Source organism: Leptinotarsa decemlineata, unplaced genomic scaffold (assembly GCF_025532065.1).
Source record: "Leptinotarsa decemlineata unplaced genomic scaffold, Ldec_3_MD MMD2_tig00026330_RagTag_RagTag, whole genome shotgun sequence".
NCBI lineage: Eukaryota > Metazoa > Arthropoda > Insecta > Coleoptera > Chrysomelidae > Leptinotarsa > Leptinotarsa decemlineata.
Window position 1 is genome coordinate 355,333 of NW_027412690.1, and position 21,709 is coordinate 377,041.

At 34.5% G+C, this 21,709-nt stretch overlaps 2 protein-coding genes across 2 annotated transcripts in view; one reads left to right on the forward strand and one right to left on the reverse strand.

Moving 5' to 3' along the window:
• ChT (Choline transporter) overlaps positions 1 to 2,121 on the reverse strand; it is a 40,148-nt gene extending 38,027 nt beyond the window's left edge. Inside the window, 1 exon segment of the mRNA XM_074183042.1 lies at positions 1,615 to 2,121. The gene's annotated coding sequence lies outside the window, so the exon portion shown is untranslated.
• A 3,845-nt stretch (positions 2,122 to 5,966) lies between these two features.
• LOC111514916 (tyrosine kinase Abl) lies at positions 5,967 to 16,515 on the forward strand. Its single transcript, XM_074183043.1, has 7 exons — positions 5,967 to 6,203; positions 6,312 to 6,788; positions 8,534 to 8,716; positions 8,901 to 8,974; positions 9,052 to 9,280; positions 13,573 to 13,902; positions 15,491 to 16,515. The coding sequence occupies exons 1-7, from the start codon at positions 6,182 to 6,184 to the stop codon at positions 15,652 to 15,654; spliced, it is 1,479 nt and encodes a 492-aa protein (XP_074039144.1). The 5' UTR covers positions 5,967 to 6,181; the 3' UTR covers positions 15,655 to 16,515.
• The last annotated feature ends 5,194 nt before the right edge of the window (positions 16,516 to 21,709 follow it).

Below are 21,709 nucleotides of genomic sequence, written 5' to 3' on the forward strand. Positions count from 1 at the left end.
GGGCAGGCATTGTAGGAAACCATATCATCGGTCCCTTTTTCATTGCGGGCTTGAACTGCGATAATTATTTGGCACTACTTCAAAGTGATGACATTCTAATCTTAGCAAATTTATATCCTGATCCAGGAAACCCTCAAGTTTCAGTGAATACGATATGGTTTCAGCAGGATGGAGCACCACCACATGACTAAGGTAATGTCCGGCACCTCGATACAACATTTCAATATCGGTGGATAGGGAGGCGAGAATCGATTGAATGGCCAGCGCGATCACCTGATCTCTCATCATCAGATTTTTTATGGGGATATGTAAAGAGCAATGTGTACAGAATGGACACACCTCTATGCAGGATGTGTGAACAGGAAGATGAGACTGTCAGGCATGTCCTGTGCGAGTGCCCGGAGTTATCGTCAATAAGAGAGTGTGTGTTCGGCGAGTCTTGGCCTACACCTGCCGATATAAAGGAGATGTCTCCCAGCGACCTGTCCACCTTCCTGGAAAGGACAGGATGGACGACGACCTAGGAGGACCTTGGGAGGATGTACAATGGGTCACATGTGGCCTAAGTGCGTGGGCTTACACTCACCCTCCCTACTCTACAGATACAGAATGTGTACAGAACTAAACCTCCAGATTTGAATCATCTAAAAACGAATAACGCTTGCGATTAGGTCGGTCACGTAATGTTAGAAGACAGTTTTTGAGTGTATTTTAGCGAATTTCGGTAACCATATGATTTAAATTTATTTTATCTCAGTTGTTACAATGAACTTGAAAGAGATAACATTTATGAAAAGAGAATGAAGAGATCTTTCAAACGATATATCACAAACCTATACTTCCCGTGTAAAAAATTGGGGGTTGTACCTGTTATTTAAAAGGTGTTGAAGATATGGGTGGCATTTTTATGTTGAAATTATAATTTTACATCTGAGGTGTTTCGGGATTTTTTTAAATATGTACAGTAACCGAAACAATGAATTTATTCCATTTGGCTTTTACGCACTGTATGTATTTATAGAAATTATTTCTACTTTCAATAATCATGCGCAATACAACGCACATTTTAAAATGTTTATATTCGTATTTGAAACTTGAAGCCTTTCATTTTGAACGTTTCATATTCGATATACTTGTACACATATTGATAAGTTTACAATTTCCATTTTGACATATTTGTCAGACAAGAATATTCTACCACTCTTGTGAATGATTATGAAATACTTTGTTGAAATAAATATATCTATCAATTTGTATATGCTTTTTATTTCATACATTCTCATCTATTTTCGTAGAATATGTTGAGTTAACTTGGTTCATAGTTGGTAACCACAGTCTTATGATTCCCCTATTCGTTTTTATATATTTCATTACAGTGTTCAAAGAAATTGTTAGCATTAACCATGATATTATCTGTTTTTAAAATATCGCTTTCAAAACTTTGTGAAGTTAGTCCATGGTATTTTTTCAACAGAAAATTCTTCACAGTCGGCTGGTTAGTATGAATGGAGGCATCAATGAATCGATAACGTGGATGTTATATAAATAGCATATAAATAAAACATTTCCGAACATGAACAGGATGAGCATGATAGGACCTTCAACTGAAATTACCTGTACAAGAACCTGAAGAAGCACTATAATTTATGAAATAAACCGCAATTGAAAATTAGCAACAAAGCCGAATTGTTTATATCTTCAAAACTACCACCCGTGACCGGAAACAGCAATCGCCCCAGCGAAGGGATGTCTTTTGAGAGGGGCTGTTCCTGGTTCTAAAAGCTAGCCCACACATGGGCGATGGTAAAATTCATTAACACACGCGTGAACACCTTCAGACGTACAATTTTGTCGGTCTCACTGGCAGGACTGCTCCCGATCCTGCGAGGTATTGATCCCCTGTGACGTCAACGGGATGTGGAGTCTATTGGGCATGGGCCGGGCAGTGTAGGCGGCGCTTTCTGGCCCAGTGGAAATGGGCCGAAGCCGAAATTCCCACCCCCGCCTCCCACATGGTCCTTCGGGAAAGGTTGCTGCGAAGGTCGTCAATATTTTGTCTATAACAATTGGACGGGGGAGGGGATTCTTCATGCATTTTTGATGGATTGCTGAAACGACTGAGTTTAGAAACGAAGATCAGCTTTTATGATTCGTTTAGGAGGTGCAGATTGGATTGGAAAAGTGTGTGCCTGAATGAAACGGGAAAACTTCATTACCTTTCAATCAAAACTGAAACTTATTTCTGAATTCAATTCGCATAGTTCTTCCAATTATGGAAATGGGCAGAATTGCCAGCCATTTTCATGAGAGCCTGGAAATTGTCGAAAGTCTTTCTGAGTTTCAATTTTCATTCAAGGCATTCCCTAATATTTATAATTATGTTTCATAGAGTTACACATATGAGACAATTTTCTCAAAGCATCGAAGGATAACAAAGCCACCATTTTTTTTTGTATTTATATTTCAATTGATAACATAAAATTTTGACAGAGATTCAAATACATACTTTATTAGTCTATTTGATCTCCTGAAGACCACAACTTGGTTGCTAAAACACATGTCGAGAAAAGGGTTGCAGTTCGTGCGATTGGGAGCAGTGCTTGTACAATGAGAGAATTTTGAGAAAAAGTGTTTCAAGTCTTCTTATATATACTGAGGGTGGATGCGGATTCATCTAAAAATATAACTTTATTTCGGGTATTTAGGGTAACACTTCAGGTTTTGCTTCATTCAAGCACAGAGAAAACAGGATAATCAATCTTATATATTTATACCAAACCATTCAATTGAAGGATATATCCAGAGAATGGTTAGTGTGAATTAAGTTGTATGGAATACCCCTGGAAACCTTAGAGATATAAAACAGTATGCAGTGACAGTTAATATTACCTAATAATGATTTATGAAGAGAGCATATATGAAATAAATCTCCTCATTCATTTCCTTGGTGGCTGTGGTAGTGGAAGACGTGCCGATAACGTCCGCCCACAAAGAAGATAGGTACGTGAATGCCATATGCTATCGCTGGGCTTCTTTTTTGTGTATGGATTTTCCGTCAATGAAAATATCCTTTACAGTGCATTTTATTTTTTGAACGGGTCAACTCAAGAAATTGAAATTTGGTATAATGAAATTAATGCATGATTACTTTATTTTGAAGTGAAATTGACAAATAAAACTTTCAAGATGGCGACTGGGCGCTATCTGGAAAAACAAGATAAATAGAAAGGGGGGTCTTGTGATAAATATGTTTGAAGCTCCTAACGAATACTTCACAACCCTAGAACTTTCAATAATTGCCTGAATACATTGACATTTAACTACCTACATAATATGAGGTAATAAGCTTGAGGTCAGTTCAGAAGCTGCTCGAAATGCTGGTTGCCTTGAACTTCTTGACATATGAACAGCCTATCCGATATTTCACGCCGAACATTTTCGAACACAGTAACGTCAATGTCTCTACAAATATTCATTATTCTCTGCCATATATCCAATATTGAAGCAGGTTCAGTTTCGTACACCTTTTGCTTCAAATAGCCCACTAAAAAAAGGTCCAAGGGTGTCAAATTTGGCGAGCGGGCTGGCCATTCTGTAGGACCTCGACGGCCAATCCAACGACCGGAAAAAGTAAGTGTCCAAATAGTTTCTTACTTGTCTGGAGTAATGTAGTAGTGTTCCATCTTGTTGGAATACAATATCCATATCGAATTCATTAGGATTCGCTTTGACGATTTCAGTGATAAGAGGGTCAACAATAATTTCCAACATATTCAAATACAGTACTCCTGTTAAATTTTGATCAATAAATAGAGGTCCTACAATATGATTTCCCAATATTTCTGCCCAAATGTTAATTTTTTCTGGATATTGGGTATGTGTTTCCCGGAAAACGTGAGGGTTGGTGTCACTCCAAAAACGGCAATTTTGTCTATAAACATTGTCGTGTAAAAAAAATGTACATTCGTCACTAAAACAAATATTGTAGAAATAGGTAGGGTGCCTTGCAAGTGTTTTCAACATGATTTCGCAGAATTCTGTTCTTCGATCAGGGTCATCATTAGTTAATTGGTGTATCATTTTAATTTTGTATTGATGATACCCATTCCTCTTCAAAAGTCTCCACGCAGTAGAAGGAGACACCCCACAAACATTCGCGGCGAAATAAGTAGACTGTTCAGGATTTACTGCCATCTCATTATTTGCACTTGCTGTTCTTCCGGAATGAACGGGTGACCTTGGAACTTTTTGTTATGTACACTACCGGTAGTTATGAAATAGAACGATACGGAAAACATTCATTGAAAATTCTTTCGGTCTCGTGAAAGTTACGCGTCGCACCATAAATAAAAATCGCTTCAATTTTTTTTCCAATAGACGAGAATTGACCATTTTAGAGATTGTTGACGTGGTACCTATACCTTTCTACTAGTGAAACCGAAAACTATAAATGAGAATATTCTAACTGAACAATGATGTTCATTGTCGTACTGACATTTTTTTCATTTTCATAAACAAAAAATAACTTAACAAACCTTATCGGGTTGTTGGAGTTGCCATATGGCAGATAAAAAAGAATATTTCTAGAAGTATCGATATTAATGTGTTTGTCTTCAGAAAATTATTAAATTTTCCTTCATTTTATAATAGGTGAAGATATTGACTTCATATTCTAGGGATGTGAAGTATTCGTCAGGAGCTTCAAAATTATGTGTCACAAGACCCCACTTTCAATTTTTTTTCCAGATGGCGCCCAGTCGCCATTTTGTAATACATAATAATGTTTCGATACTTCTGAATTTATATTTTATTAAATTACTCATCCCTAGAAGTTCAAATTTGTAAGATTTTTATTGATTCATTCATGAAAATGAATATAGAAATAGTTTTTGTATTCATCCTTGAATGATGTTATTATTGTAAGGATTATATGAATTTCAAAATTTTTATACATTTATTTGGTCTGTAATACCTTGTTTGGATAATAATAAATATCAGTACCCTTTATTTCTTATTGACTAATTTTCTAACATATGAAATCGATAATTCTTATTTGGCAGATCAGTTTTTTTTTCATTGTTACCATGCAGCCTAGAATTCGTTCAACTAGAATTTTTCGTTGGTGTTTGCGGAATTTACGACGGCGTATGAGGGCCACAATTTTTTTAATCAATGGATTCTGAGTAAAGTAGAAATTTAATAAATATTTCGATCTCAAACTCGGAATCTTTTAGAATTCTCATATGTATTCCCTAGTTTATTTTAAATTTGTTCATCCTTCTGCCATCTATAGGTCACTAGGTAAATTTCTGTAATTTGACGAAATATGAATCTATACCTACGAGACTGATTGAATTCGTAGGAGCCATCGTCGCAAGGTGGCGGTGCATATATATCAAGCAATACAAAAAATTGTCAAAGTGACATTTTGCATTGATATTTCTGCCACATATTGAATTTGTTGATTGGACAAAAAGTATCGCAAAATCAATCTAGAAAAATCGTGGTTGGCAGAAATGATCTGTTATATGAAATATAATGCTAGATCGAAAGTGGAAAGTGCAGCAGTTCACAAAGTTAATGTTCTTACGTTAATTTTTCTTCATTATTATATTAGATACAAATTTGAAACAATCGTTAAATTTCTGGGGTCAATGACGGCTGTGAATATATTAATTTGGCTCATGCTCATTTCCGTTTTGACCTAAGCTCTCAGTTATCAGCAACTTTCCAAACAGCGAACAGTGCCTAGAAGTCTTTGAATTTCTAATATTGACTTTTTATAATAGTTACAATATTTCCGATAGATGTCGAATCATGATAAATTCATCTTCTTCATGTTTAGGTTGAGCCCTCAAAAAAATTATTGCATATTTACTTATGATTTTGAAAATATGTATAGAAGCGAAAAAAAAAATTCTAAGAGAAAGATATGTTTGAATGTTTTCTGAGCGTTCCATGTCAGTACAGCCCGAAAACTTCCGATTCGAAGCGAACCGAAACTACAAACATCGTCAATTTCAATTATTTAATTAGGTTATTTATGTTGATTCTCAAAGTTTTCTACAAATTATTTTTAATCGTGTATCTAAAAAATTCTCATTCAACAAGGTACTGAAAGTGAGACGTGTCCGTCTCAATAAACACTAAATATAACAATGAATAATAATCTGATAATATTATGAGTGTGTACTACGCCCAAGGTTTGTAACATCCTGTTTCCCTTTAAATTTTTGAAAAAGTGAATTCACTAACACCTCAAGTGCAATTCAGCGGAGAGATTTTGACAATACATCGATTTTATTTTCTAGGAAGCCCTAGTAGAGAGTCTGGTGTGGTCAGTGATTGCGACACTATGGCAGAACTCGCAGCTCTACTTCGCTCAGAAATCCCTGAAGGGCGAGGTAACCTCTCAGAAAACCATACAAATCTCCAGAGGGTCGCCGAATACTGCGAAGCAAACTATTTCCAAAATGAAAACAAGAGGATGGCTTTGGAAGAGACCAAAAATTACACCACGCAGTCGCTAGCCAGCGTTGCATACCAAATTAACACTCTAGCTTATAATTTCCTCCAGTTGTTGGAACTGCAGACCGCTCAACTTGCAGAGATGGAAAGTCAGATGAATCACATTTCTCAGACTGTCATGATTCACAAGGAGAAAGTTGCTAGGAGAGAAATCGGAGTTTTGACTGCGAACAAGTCTACCAGCAGACAGTATAAGATTATTGCCCCTGCCAATCCAGAGAAACCTATAAAGTATTTGAGGAAACCCATTGATTACACAAGTGAGTAAAAAGCCACCTAAAAATTGTTTATATTCAAAAATACTACCTATATTAGGTAGAATTATTGAAAGTATAATACCTTCGATAATCATCCCTGAAATTTTTTTTGAAGTTCACCATGGCTAACTGAATCCAATTGACCATATTGAATTAGAGTAAGTGGTGGTAGGCTTTTATATTTCATTTTTGGCACCACTGAATTTATATACATTCTTTCAACTCCATAACAGAAATCAAAAGTGAAAACTATCAAGGAGAGATACATACATATAAGGAAATGAATATTTCCAAATGAATTTCAAAATATTAATCTCTCCCAACTACTTACCTACACAGTAGGGTGTGGTAAATGTCTGCCGAGAAACAACTATTTCCCCTGCTAAAACCACGCTGGATATTGAATTATATTCAACAGACATTTATGCAAGATTCCTCACAGAGGCTAGTCTCGGAGATGTTTCTTGTTCATCCAGCAGCAGGACCATGCTGAAATTATTCAAGTAGACCACCTGAAGACTGCGGTTTCAAGATATAACCTCCCGTCAGTACAGGAAAGATCTCACCCAGACAGCAAAGTGACTGGAACTCGATTAATTTCAACACAGCTCCGCTACATATATGAAACCTTCGTATGAGAGGATGATTGTTAACTAGTAACAACTCCATCTGGTGAACAAAGCCCCAAGCGGAGAAAAACATCCCATTAGTCAACACTCAGAAGTGAAAACTATGGAGGAGAGATACAATTTAGATGAAATTTTAGCTGAAAATTTACTATTTTGGAGTAGCACTAAGTGGTAGTCAGGTTTAAGGTTTCAATTGAAAGCCCTAATCAATGAAATGCTTCAAATATGTCAAATATTTTTATCATTTTCAATGATATTGTTGGTTATGACGGGAATCACTGTCAACAATGAACTATAAAATTCAGCCACCACTCAATCTTTAGCGAATATGGTCATTTGACAAAAAATTCAGATGCTTCTAGAATGTTTAAATATCAATGACTTCTTTTACATCAGTTGTAATAATAATCTGGATGTTTATGTAGTGTAGTCACCATGCCCTCCTATTTCTTCGAATTGAGTGTTCATAGATAGAAGCTTCCCCACGTATATCTATCTATCTATCTATGTGACTTATGTAGAAGCTAGAATCTCCATACTATCCACCCTTGCTCATTTCTGAGCGATCTTCAACCAGCTGAGTGATTGTCTATTTTCTCACACGTATCCAGTTTCCATGCTTTGAATTATTAGTTTTTCAAGCAAATCAACTTCTCGAACCTCTAAGGAATTTTCAAGTAATGAAATTGTTAAAACGGTTTTGGTGAGTATTTGTAGGACTCAACAAATCTGGTTTAATAATAATTTCAACGTCGAATTGACTCATTACCTGTATTCTTTCAATTTGTCTCCTAATGAGCTATTTCCCTATTTCAAACAAAAAAATGCAACTGTAAGACCTTGTTGAAGAAATGGTTTGAAGACATGAAAGATGTATTAATTTCAAAAATGAATTTCTCCTCCTTTTTGTAAAAACTCGAAACATGATCCTTGTGATATCAATGAGGCTGTAGTGTATGTCTGACGGCTCCTAAGTACTAGGAAAAAATACCAATGATTACACTCGATCATATTGTTTCATTTATTTTTTCATTTGCAACAAATTCCTGCAATATAAAAAACTTGACTGAAATGTATATGAAAAATCAGAATTTTTACACCAAATTGTATTTGTTGTAGTATTTGATGACATCGGTCATGGAGTTAGAGGCGGAGGTACTCCGAGACAAAAACAAAGAGGGTCAAGTCAGGGCAGCATTCATTCCTTAAATTCCCTTTCTGCAAATTCCATGGCTGGGGTGGGACCAGCTCCAACAACTAAACCACCAACGCCACCTCAAGTATCCAGAACTTCTAGTAAAGGTTAGATATATTATTATATCATTGACTTGTAAATCATGATGTTCCTCAATATGCTGGTCTTGGGCTACGCCTTTAAACTGATTGTAGATTTTTTTTCATCCTCAAACTAGTAGTTTGTTGGTTTAGTTTGATCTTTTTCTAATCTGATATGTACTTTACAATTTTTTAAAATTATTTTCTTCAGCATCAGTTTCAGGAGGGACTTTGAGCAAAAACAGTAGAGAGTATCGTACACCACCGGCAGTGGCACCACCACAGGTATATAATGTTTTTTTATTCCATCCCCAAATTCTCCTGAAGTTCTTTCTTATTTATTTCCCAATTATTATTAATAGGTTCCCAGTCATTATGCTCCAAATTATCCCATTGGACACCCTAGACGTGAGAGAGGTCCAGGCTATGGCACTTTGCCTTTGCCAAATCTTCATCAGACCTCTCCGCAAGTAGGTATGGTGCACCCAATGTCGCAACAGCAGCAACAGGTGGTTCAGCCCCAAACGCCACCTCCTCCACCACCTCCAAATTCAGCGGGATATGTGCAAGAACTTCACATGAGCATGCCACGTAAGTATTCCCTATCATAAATATTATAACTGCTATTGAAAATGAATGGCATTTATGTATGCCAGGCTTGTTATGCAAACATTTTATTGGAATTGGGTAGAAATCCATTGAAAGTGTTGGAATATACAACTTGTCAACTGTAGAAAGAATTTCCGGATTTTTATATGGTGCTACCAAGAAGATGCATCAGAAGATACATCGGTAGTAAAGTGTACAATAAACATCTGTGTAACGAAAACGGAATTTACTTCTAAACTGAAACAAAAAGTTTCAACAAAACAAACAAGATATGTGATTGCAAATGTTATTCAATTTATGAAACGGGAAGTGAATGTTGGTCGTTCTTCAGACTTAAAAAGGGCATAAGAGCATAGTCAAAAAGCAATGGGTGCGAGTCTCAATACCAATGAATACATAGTGAAATAAATCGAAGATGGTGAGTCGTCCTCATTTTCCACTCCAAATAAAAAAACAACAAAGCTCCAAACGGTATCCTTGATGATTTTAACAAAGGTTTTTTTTGTTGATTATAAAAGTAATAAGTTTATTGTTTTAATCTTCCTCTTTGAAGATGATCACTTGGTGATCGAAACACGTGTCGAGGTGTTAAAAATAACGATTTGGTGTTGGGAAAAAACTCCAGTAATATCCAGTAATATTAATATTATTAATAGAAAAAATGGTTACATAAAATGTTTAAATAATGGCGACAACAAATAAACTAAAAAACTACAAAGTCAAAGCCTGTCTATGGTAATAGAGTCGATTAATAATGTATGGAGCGAATGAAAATATATTTCCAACTTCAAATTTAAATTTTATAACATATAAGCATGTCTAATACGCTACTAAAACAGTGGTCACTTCATACAATACTGAAAATTACAAAACAAACAAGTAATTTAACACACAATTTTCTCAATGTAAAAATACAAAAAAAAAATTAATAAGGGCAATAATGAATTTGATAACGAATGATAACACTCCCTATACAGTACTACTAACCTTCACAAGTTCATGAATAGTAATGAATAGTAAGTCTCTTTGAATCAATCAAAAATGTCAATTATTTTTATATAACAGAGAAAAAAAAATCCCAACTTTGTAGTGAATACATAAAAAAATATTAAAGGGACAATGGTTATAAATGCTCTTATGAGTCATTGAAGTATCTAGAGAAATTGGATTTAGATGAAAAAAAAAAAAAAATAGGAAAGTACTCTTGGAAAAATCAGAAATCCTGCATTCAAGTAGAATCTTTTTGAAAGATATAAAGAAATTAGGAGAAAGAGAAGGTTGACCATTAATTTATGTATATGAAATATATATACATTTATAATATACATTTATCCCAAACACTTTCAAAGGGACAAAGTCTGGAAGAGAAAGTGCATTTGTGCAAAACTGTTATTTGAAATTCAAATCGAATACTTAATTAGGTATATAATGGAACTGACCAATACTTGATGAAAGTAACGCTTTATTGTGAGATTTTCTCTGAATGATTCACAAAACTGTAACACATGTTTTGCTATACAATAACTTCCCCAGGTCTGAGTCTTGAATACTAAATTAGGTGAAATTAGTGGTTAAGACGAAGCAATATACAATTCATAGAGGATATTCTCATGATTCCGATTTAAACAATATTGAATAATTAGTATGGGTATCACTAATGCAGTATGTAGGTGATAAAACCGTGTGTTGAATTCTTTGTCGTTTTCAGTGAACATGCTAAACACTTTCAAGAGTTTTATTCCTCCCAGAAACCTGCTCTTGATTGACAGTATAATTACAAATTTACTAGGTGATAGTGACGATGACGGCTACAATGATGACATCAGTAGCAATTCTGATCTCACAGGAATCCAACCTTCAAAATGATATATATTTAAATTGAATTTCGGTTCCTTCTTTTATAAAATTTCATTGTGTTATTTTCCAGTCAAAACGAAAATTTTATAGCCAGTCTTTCAATGTCTACTAACCTGTAATAAAATTATCAATTATGATGATATCAATAATTTGATCCACTCAATCTGTAATCATTAGACAATATGTATTCAAGTCTTCGTTCATAGCAAGTATAATACCGCAGGTAGTTGGATATTGAGTATTTCTGAAAGAATATATTTCAGGGATCACTCAGGTTGTGAGGATTCTCCAGTCTTTCTAGAATTGACAGGCTGTACTGGTTTTATATAAATACAGTACATATAATAAAAGTGTAACTGATTACTGAGAGTGATATTTAGATTTTTGTCTGTCAAATCATTTATGCGTGCTAATCTCTGAAATTATCACCAATTTATTGTAGGTAAGCTTCACTTGATTTAGTATTTAATTTATTTCAATTGGTTCATAAGAAAAAGAGCTATGTCAGTTTACAGAATCACGACAAACATTTGTTGGAATCAAAATACCTTGAAAATACTATTCAGTGTGGATCAGAATCGGACCTCTTCTGTTGACAAATTCCGGATGCTGCTGACGCAATTTTCGGTACATTTCGTCAGTTTCCTCACATTAGGACTCTGCTGTGATGGTTTGGTTACAGTGAATCACACCAGCCGCTGCTAACCATACAGCAACCATGATTTTTTTTTTGGTTGGTTTTCGCCTTTGGGAAGTGTACGGGTGGCTCATCATAGTTCAACCACTCTTTTGAATGTCTCCTGTTGTCGTAGAGGATCCTCTTTTCATCTCACGTGACGATCTAATAAAAAAAGTCGTTTTACTTGCACAAAAACAAAGAAGAACAGTCCTCGAAACGTGAAAATTTCTGTTGATTGTTCAAATCATGAGGCATCCATTTTTTCGAGCTGTATGACCTCTCCAATACAGTTTGAAGCATTGATAACCGCATAGGAGCTGACACCCAGTTCTTCCACCATCCCATGCACCGTTTGTGATGGGTCAGTCTCCACCAGTCTCAAATCCTCGTCCTGGATTACTATAGGTCGACCACCTTAAGACTCATGTTCGAGGCTAAAATGTCTGGGACGGAATTTCTCAAATCCACGTCAAATGGTGCTTTCATCATTACTATTACTGTCAAATGGCTTGTTGATTTTTCGGGCTGTTTCGGCAGCGTTTTGGTTCAACTTGAATATGTAGAGAAAAATTGACTGAAAATTGCTTAGCGACATCATGTAGAATAGCATCAATGTAGAGTACAAAATTCTCTATCGATTCTTATATACGGTGTTTATTAAACATGCCACAAACATTTCTACAATAACAATTTATTACCAAAAATTACATGTAATGTTTCTTAATCTACAAGAACTGTTGGAAATGACTACCTCTCGCTCGGATGCAAGAATCCAATCTTCTCCTAATTGACTCCCGAACTCAAGTCCGGTGATCGAGCAGGCCATAAGTGAGGGCCACCTCGACCAATCCAGTGATCTCTGTACCTTCTTACATCATGGCCAGCACATTCTCTTCCACTTCAACCGTTTTTACTGTCATTGGCCTTCCTGGAGCCCTATTTCGCTTTAATGCTCCTGTTTCCCGAAGTCGTTGATGTATACTTTGGAAATTTTTTTCTATTAGGCACATTACAATTAAGAAATCGTTCACTGTACAACCGCCAAGCTTCCAATGAAATGCCATCAGCAAGTCCATAAATGAAATGCATGTCAGCCATCTCTGTGTTACTATAAGCATTCGTGATAGAAGACTCCACTAACAAGAATTTAAATATTGAACACATAAAATGCACGTCAATTAGACAAAGTGTTACGAGACATACTATTCAAATTGAATGTCTGCAGCCGCTTGTAGTAATCGGAATGTTGTTGGTAAGTACCAACGGAATTGTTAGATTTTTTATTACTTGGTAAGTACAGTGTAGTACGCGTTACTTTTATTTCCGCTACGTTGATAATTTTAAAATTACCAAAATTGTTATTGTCGAAATTTTTCGTCGCCCTGTATCTTCGAAACAAAGCGCCCTATTAAAAATCATCAAAGGACAAAATATCCTTAGAATAGTCCCTTAATTTTTTGTCGCATGTTTAATAAACACCCTGTATACCACGACACAGAATAAATATTCATTGAGATATGGAGCTACAAAAACACATGACATTAAAACGGACAAAACATTTGAAACAGCGTAATACAATTATATTTTTTAATTGAATAACTTGACAAGTATTGTGCATTAGTGTCTATTCATTGTGTTTTATATTTTAGGACGAATACGAACTATCTATTATTATAATAGTAAATGTTACATCCTTCAATGGGTGAAAGACAATTATTTCTGACATTGCATTTTTCAGCACCACCCTCTCCGCTGATAAACAGCCAAGAGATGGTGCTGTCTTCGAACCAGCATCACCCGATGATGATGGGTGGTCACCACGGGCCAGTTCCGCAGGGCAGCCTCGGGATGCACACCCTGTCTCACGCTCAGGGCCATCGCATCTCTCAAGCTCTGGCACAGAATCTCGCCAGGCAGAGCGGGGCTCAGTCGCCCCCGTTACCTCCCCCACCGCCTCCGGAGGACGAGCATGAAGGATTCGGTAGGCCGAGAAATTCAGGTGTGATGCCCATCGTGCCGGATGAGGAAGATTTACCGGGATGGGTCCCAAAGAATTACATCGAAAAAGGTTTGTACGACTTGGAGATTATTTATGAATGTGGGAGTACTTCAAAGATCTGTTGGGCTACCTGTTTTATGTTTACGAAGTTATATCAACTCTTCAGGATTTTTTTTTAACATAATACGAGGGTTGCCTTCTATACAGCTCTATCGTGAAGTTGGACATTTTTGAGCTTTTATGTACTCAGAACGTTTTGACATACGCGTTTTTTGTGTTGTTTACAGTAACTTGAAAGATTCATCTCGGCCCAGAAATGGAAATAAATCGTGAACATTTTCGTGCGATTATTTTTTACAACTTTCGATGTGGATTAACTCAGCAACAGTACATGAATGAACTTAATTCAATTTTTGGCGATGAAGCTCCATCAAGGACCAGTGTTTATCGATGATATGATGAATTCAATTGTGGTCGTAGTTCACTCCAAGACGAACTTTGTGAAGGTCGCCCAAAATCATTTGTTGTTCTGAAAACCATTGATGCTGTGCACGAACTGATATTGCAAGATCGTTATGTGATCTATCATGAGATTGTGATACATTCAATATTGCATAAACATTTGACTGTCATAAAAAATGTGTTCACGTTGGATCCCACACAATTTGTCAATCGCTCAAAAAAAGGCTCATGTTGATAGGTTGAAGGAAATGCTCAAAAAATAAGATCGCGGTGCTTCGAAACACGTCTATGACATCGTGACAGGTGATGAATCGTGGAATTTCGCGTATGAGCCCGAAAGTAAACAGCACTCGACTGTATGGGTGTTTCAAGATGAGCCAAATCCAACAAAAGTTGTTTTTTTGGGAAAAACTGGACATGTCGCAACCATGCCACTAGAACAACGCAGAACAGTTATTTCTGAGTGATACACAACAATTTGTTTGTTAGTTGTCTTCCAAGAAGACAGGAAAACCAACCGCCAAAGGCGAATAACTCTTCACCACGACATTGCGAACTCTCACACATCGGCTCAAACAACTGCATTTTTGAGCACCCAAAACATCGATTTGATGAGTCATCCGCCGTATAGTCCTGACTTGGCACCAAATGACTTCATTTTATTTCCGCACGTAAAGACAAACTGAGAAGTCAACGTTTTTCGACACCTGAAGAAGCGGTTGCTGCATTCAGAGTGCATGTTTTGGAGATACCTCAATCAGAGTGGCAAAAGTGCTTCGACAATTGGTTCAAACGCATGCAAAAGTGTATAGATCTTCATTGGGAATATTTTGAAAAACAATAAAGTGATTTTCGATGATTAATATTTGTTTTTGTTCTCTAATACCAAAATATAAAAGGCAACCCTCGTATGTATATCATGAAAATCTTTGTTTTGCAATTGAAGTCTGTATTTCTTGAGTTCACATAGGCTATGAATGAGTGAATATATAGTTAGCTTCACTCTTGTGAACAAAAATCATCATCAGTTAAAAAACCATTCTCATCTGGTAATTTTATTCTACAAAAATTTGAATTCATTTTTTAAACTGTTGGTTTTATATTTTAAATTCAAAATGTTAGGAAAAACCGTTATTTTCTAAATATTTAATAATAACCATAACCAATAACCATATTTTCATTTCTTCCAAACCAGTTGTTGCCATATATGACTACTATGCTGACAAAGACGACGAACTTAGCTTCCAAGAGAGTTCAGTCATTTACGTTTTGAAGAAGAACGATGATGGATGGTGGGAGGGAGTCATGGACGGTATTACGGGACTCTTTCCTGGAAATTATGTGGAACCTTGTGTTTGAAAGGTGAATATATAGGGGTATTTACGGTAGACAGTTTTATATGAATCTTTAGTGTTTACAGAGATAGGAACTCCTTGGATCAATATGTATGTTTTCATATAATGTTCTCATCTAGAGCACAGACTTTAATTCGTCAGAAAAGTGTTTCTAAGAAGTATTCAAGAATTATAAACTTTTGAGTACTCTTCCAAAAATGAAATAAAAATCTGGGTTCTGAGGGATAAGAATACAATATTCCCAAAAATATTTGTAAATTATTCATTTCAAAAAATGTAAAATAAATGGAAGTTACTTGCATGTTTGAAAAAACCTGAACAAACAAAAGGAAAAAAAAAATATAACGTTTTAAAACATATTTTTGTTGTCTCAAATTTGAAAATATTTAAGGTTGTTTCCTATCTTCAACATGGTAGTTTGCATTTAATTTGATTCAAAAATGTATTTACAATTTCAGAAAATATTACTTGGGATAAAGTGAAATATTTCAGAATAACCTACATTGTGCACATGTATATTCTTATATTATTTATACTTCAATTCAAATATAGATCTAGTTTTTGAAGCAGTTCTTTTTCGGCGAACTTGAGACTATTCAACAATACAAAAAGGTTTGAGAAGAGCTGAAAGCAGTTAAAATATGTACCGTTACATCTAGTACATGGGCAATATTTGGTATTTTGTGAATGGACATGAGCTTTTACAATTTCTCATCATAGCTTAGAAAATCCGGACTTTTGGAGATTGTCCCACTTTTCAATTTTAGTCTAGGTCTCGTATAATTTTGTATTTATAATCTATATTTATGTAATTGTGTAAATTATAAAAATTCAGTGAAATGTCAATAAACATAAAAATTTAAAAGTGATTTTTCAGTTATGTCCTGTTAGTTTCACCTCAATCAATTGATCTCAATCTGGTTTGTTGAAATATGCCTTTTTATATGATGATCAGTATGGTTTCCATAAAAACAGAGGCAGACAATTGCCTGTTCTTTGGATTTGTGTTTGAGTCTTCTGTCGATTCCATAGATGACATCTGGTTCTTCGTATCATTGGAGAGATAGGGAATTACATTCAATATTATAATAAATAATATGCAAAAAATTAAAACATCCTAAACATCTTTGGGGTACCACAAGGATTTATTCTTGGTTCTCACATGTACATCAACTCATTTACAAGTTTAACTCCAAAGGAAAGCATCAAGTTATTTACTAAAGATCCAATAATTATATACTGTACAGTGTAAACCAAATTGAATGTCCGCCATAAGTAACTTTGTTTTCATAAAGCATACAAAATTGTTTAAATTAGCAAAAATAGTGCACTTTCTACCTCTTATGAAGATGAAGCCTTCCAAAACCAAGTTTTTGAGATATCAACTTCACAGCTGGTTTGAAAGCAGAGTATTGAGCCTTGTGGTATTGTTTGCAGTGGGCTAATAATAATAATAATAATCTTTATTTGAAATAGAAATCCTAATCTACAAAAATTTTAATAATATCTATTACATAATTATTTGATTAAATGAATGAACATCTGCTGTTGTTTAATACAATAGTTTGTGAAGAAATAATACATATACAAGATGAAGGTTATTTTTCATTGATGTACCCCAGAAGATTGCATTTGAATGAACTCAAGTGTTGCACTATCCTTGATATGAATGGGTAGATTATTATATTGAATCATTCCTTCGTGAAATAAAGAATTCATGTTTTTTTTTGTAATTGGTTCTCTTTACATGAAAGTTTGAACTTCCTCTGGTCTGATAATTGTGAATTTGATTATTGAATGTGATAAATTGATTGAAATATGAAGGTAACTGTCCTTTCAACGTTTTATAAATAAAAATCATTGAGAGATAATATAATAGGGTTTTTAATGGATTCCAGTTCAGTACAACTAACATTGTATCAATAGGAGTGGACTTTTTGCATTTGAGAATGATTCGCATTGCTTTATTTTGCAATTTTGCAGTGATATTGTTAGAATGTAGTAACGACAGTAAACTTGGACAATATCCAAAGTGAAGTTGGATTATAGTTTTATAGTTGTGGAGAAAGATAATTGTTGGCGTATTCGTGAAAGAAAGAATATTTTTTTACTTATTTTGCTATGAACGTAATTAAAATGGCTTTTGAAAGTGATAAAGTTATCTATTTTGAAGCCAAGATATTTTATTTCTTGCACTATTTCAATGTTTTCTTTATATATTGATATATTTATGTTATTTACATCGAGTATTGTTGGATTTTAGAAAATTTGTGTGGCTCGTTCAGAGCAGTAGCCACGACATTTCCTTTTCATTACTTTGTCGACTATTCCTTCATTGTCAAAACTGTTAAAATGTGTATTACCCCAAAACATGAACCTCCTTTTCAAAAATATATTTTATAAAGTTACGTTATAAAGTGTCAAAAGCAAATGAAGTTTGCATCTCATGTGACCAAATTTTTAAAGTTCTATTAACATTTTGTGGGATAACACATATTTGCTTTGATACTAATTGAAAGACAATGTGTTTGGAATAAAGAATTGTCAAAACTTAGAATTTTTCAACAGTGATAGCAGCTGAAATTTTGCATATAAAATGAAAAACTTTTTTGAATAACTTTTTTTTGATATTATGGATATTTTCGTTATCTTAGATTATATTGGAAATCAGAAATATTCAAATTTTGAATAAAGCCATTGTTCGAACAAAAACTCATTTGTTTCAGACTCCACTAGAAACACTATAGATAAATCAACCTACAAATTGTAAAAGTACAAATAATCCCATTATCATCACCATTATTGTGACCCCAATCAGCAGATCTCACATAGCATGTTGGGGCTCTACTCTGTTCGCATTATTATAGATAGATAGATAGATAATATATTTGTTTCTTTAGGTTGTTCTTACAACATGAGATATGTCAAAAAAAAATTAAAAACAAACGACAAGTACAAACACATTAACAATAGTCGATTTCACACAAAAGTTAAAACATATTGGATGGATACATATTAAAAACAGTACATTTAATGCATACTATATAGATGAAAATGAATCAGCCACACTTTTGAATAAAATCGTCTAAAGTATAAAATGCTCCTTGGATTAAGAACTTTTTCAGTGTATGTTTAAGTTTTTATTTTTGTTTCCGATTTTATGCTTTTAGGCAATAACTTGAATAAATATGCCCCTGCATACAGAGGTGATTTTTTGTGATGTGATCTGAGTATAGGATGGATGTAAGTGAAAGTCATTTTTCTTTCTCGTATCGTATCTGTGGTACTCACTGTTTTTGTTTAGTTTTTCTTTATTTAAAAAGGTATACGTCAGTAATTTATACAAATAAATAGATGTGAATGTTAAAATATTGTTATTTGTGAAAGTATTCCTACACGATTATCTGTAGTCTAAATCATATATCATTCTGATGAACTTTTTTTGTATTCCAAAGACTCGGGATGTTTCTGTGGACCTTCCCCATACTATGATGTTGCAGCTGATGGTGCTATATACCAGTCCATAATATAAATTAATCAAGTAAGGTCTATGAAAATTTGACTGGAGTGTATAAAAAGCATAATATAGTTTATTTAGTTTTTTGCAAATAGAATCTATTTGGTTGTTAAATGAGAACTTGTAGTCTAGTTCCATACCTAAGTATCGTGCTGACTCTGATGTGTTTATTTCAATATCATCAATATTTATTGTAAGATTGTGTGTTCGCCTGAGGGTACTTGTAAACTCTATGAACACCATTTTGTCTGTATTGTTAATTAGATGATTCACCTCACACCAGTGCGCAAATTCCTCTGTAACCAATTTAATTTTCTTTTGGAATTCAGTAGCGGTGTCAGCCACAACAATAAATGTGGTATCATCCGCATAGATAAAGGTTTGTCCATGCTTAATGTGAGTGGGTAAATCATTCACATAAAGCAAAAATAGCAAGGGGCCTAAGACACCACCTTGGGGAGTGCCAATTGTAATGTCAAAGTTATGAGAGAACTCGTCCTAAATCTGCACCTTAAGCGTCCTCCCAGATATATATGATAGGATCCAGTGCTGAACTGGGCCTCGTATACCTATTGCCTCTAATTTGGTTGGTAAATACTCGTGCTTCATGGTGTCGAATGCACGCGACAGGTCAAATAAAAGTCGTCCTACAACTTTGTTTTCGTTGATATTATCATATATATATATTGTGTCAAATCAACAGATGCTGTCTCCACTGAGTGTTTAGGTCGAAATCCATGCTGAGATGAAGTAATAATATTATATTTGTTTAAATAGTTGATTATTTGGTTGTACACTGCTGTTTCCATTAATTTGGAAAAACAGCTGAGGAGGCAAATCATCCTATAATTTTCAACACACTGTGTATCCCCTTTTTTGAATATAGGAATCGACTTTGTGATTTTTAGTGCATTTGGGAATATTCCACTCATTACAGAGTTGTTTACTATTAACGTTAAAGTGCTAAATATAATATCAACTGATTTTTTTAGAATTGTGACAGGAATTTCATCAATGCCAGCAGAAATTTTTTTCTTCAAGTTAGGAATTATATGCTTGATGTCATGTTCAGTAACGGGAGCGAAAAACATGGAGTTTGGACTCATCGCTTCAACTTTGGTACACATATCGCAAGGGAGATCAAGGGAATCTATTTTCTCTTTGACAGAGTTAGCAAAGTGAACTCCAAATACATTTGCTATATCTTTATTTTCAATTACGATTTTGTGATTGTAATTTAAGGTGATTTTCTGTTTTTGTTTTACGCGGTTGGTTTTGTTGTTCACCAAGTTCCATAGTGTTTTCACTTTATTGTTGGAATTTTGTATAATATTTGTATGATAATTCCTTTTTGCAATGGAGATCTCTCTATCAATTTCCTTTTTGGTTTTTTTTTATAGTATTCATGTATTACAGGATCATTGGTATTTTTCCGCAACCAATTCATTTGTTTTAGATCATCCAGCTCTGCATAGAGTTCATTTGAAAATGGAATTTTTCCTGAACTCAATTTTTTTGATGGTTTCATTTTTTGCTTGGGTATTGCAACATCGAAGCACCATTGGAAATGTGAAAAGAAGTTATTGAACATGACATCAACACTCTCATTTTGTTCATATGAGAAGTCGTCCGCGATTAATAGTGATTTAAATTCTGATATTGAAACGTCATTAATTTACCGAGTGACAATGTATTTTGTATTTTTGATTTAAAATATCTGTTTAAAATCTGTTTTTCCGTTAATCAGCTGTCGCCCCCATACGAACGACAACTCTCAGGAGTTGAGAAACTTGTGCGAGCTAAAGACTAACGAGGTCTTATCTTTTAACGTGTGATTCCTAACACATTATATTACATGTCAGTCTTTGGGCAAAGTGATCTGATACCCCCATATCATAGACCTCACAGAAGACGTACGCTATGTTGGTAACTATATAATCCAGTCCACTAGAAGTTATCTTTTTCCCATATTTTGCCGAACGCGTTGGTTCAGCATATGGCAAAATAAGATGAAACATTTCAAGTAAGTCAAATAGTTGTTTTTTAGGGTGGCTTTCTCCTGTGAAGTCTATGTTGAAATCTCCGCATATTATTATTTCTGTATATTTACTTGTTATGTAATTTAAGATAATATTCAACTGATCAAAGAAATATATCAACTTCAGAGTCGTTTGATGAGCTACAATATAAAGTGACTATACAAAGTTTTTTATTTACCTCTATGGCAGAACACTCAAAAGTGTTTGCATTATAAAATTCTAATTTAACAAAAACAGCAGTACCACCATGTTCACTTTGGGTTCTATTGATTTAATCTCCATTAAGTACAGAATACACTTGAAATTGAGTGGAGAATGTTATACCTGATAACAAATTAAATCATTGGTTGTTTAGCTTTTATATCAACACTCCTAATATAACTCTCTAATGACAATAATAGAAACTAAACTGAATCATTGCCTAACTGGTCAAAGTTCACACATGAGATGTTGCCAGCATTCACACAATATTATCAAGTTAATTGAATAAAAGGGATAAGTCA

What these genes read in the sequence shown, in the direction of transcription:
- LOC111514916 (XM_074183043.1), top strand. Translation starts at nt 6,182, where the DNA reads ATGAGTGTGTACTACGCCCAAG. An exon ending in GAAACCCATTGATTACACAA is followed by an intron (nt 6,789 to 8,533) that starts GTGAGTAAAAAG and finishes TATTTGTTGTAG; the next exon opens with TATTTGATGACATCGGTCAT. An exon ending in AAAGAATTACATCGAAAAAG is followed by an intron (nt 13,903 to 15,490) that starts GTTTGTACGACT and finishes CTTCCAAACCAG; the next exon opens with TTGTTGCCATATATGACTAC.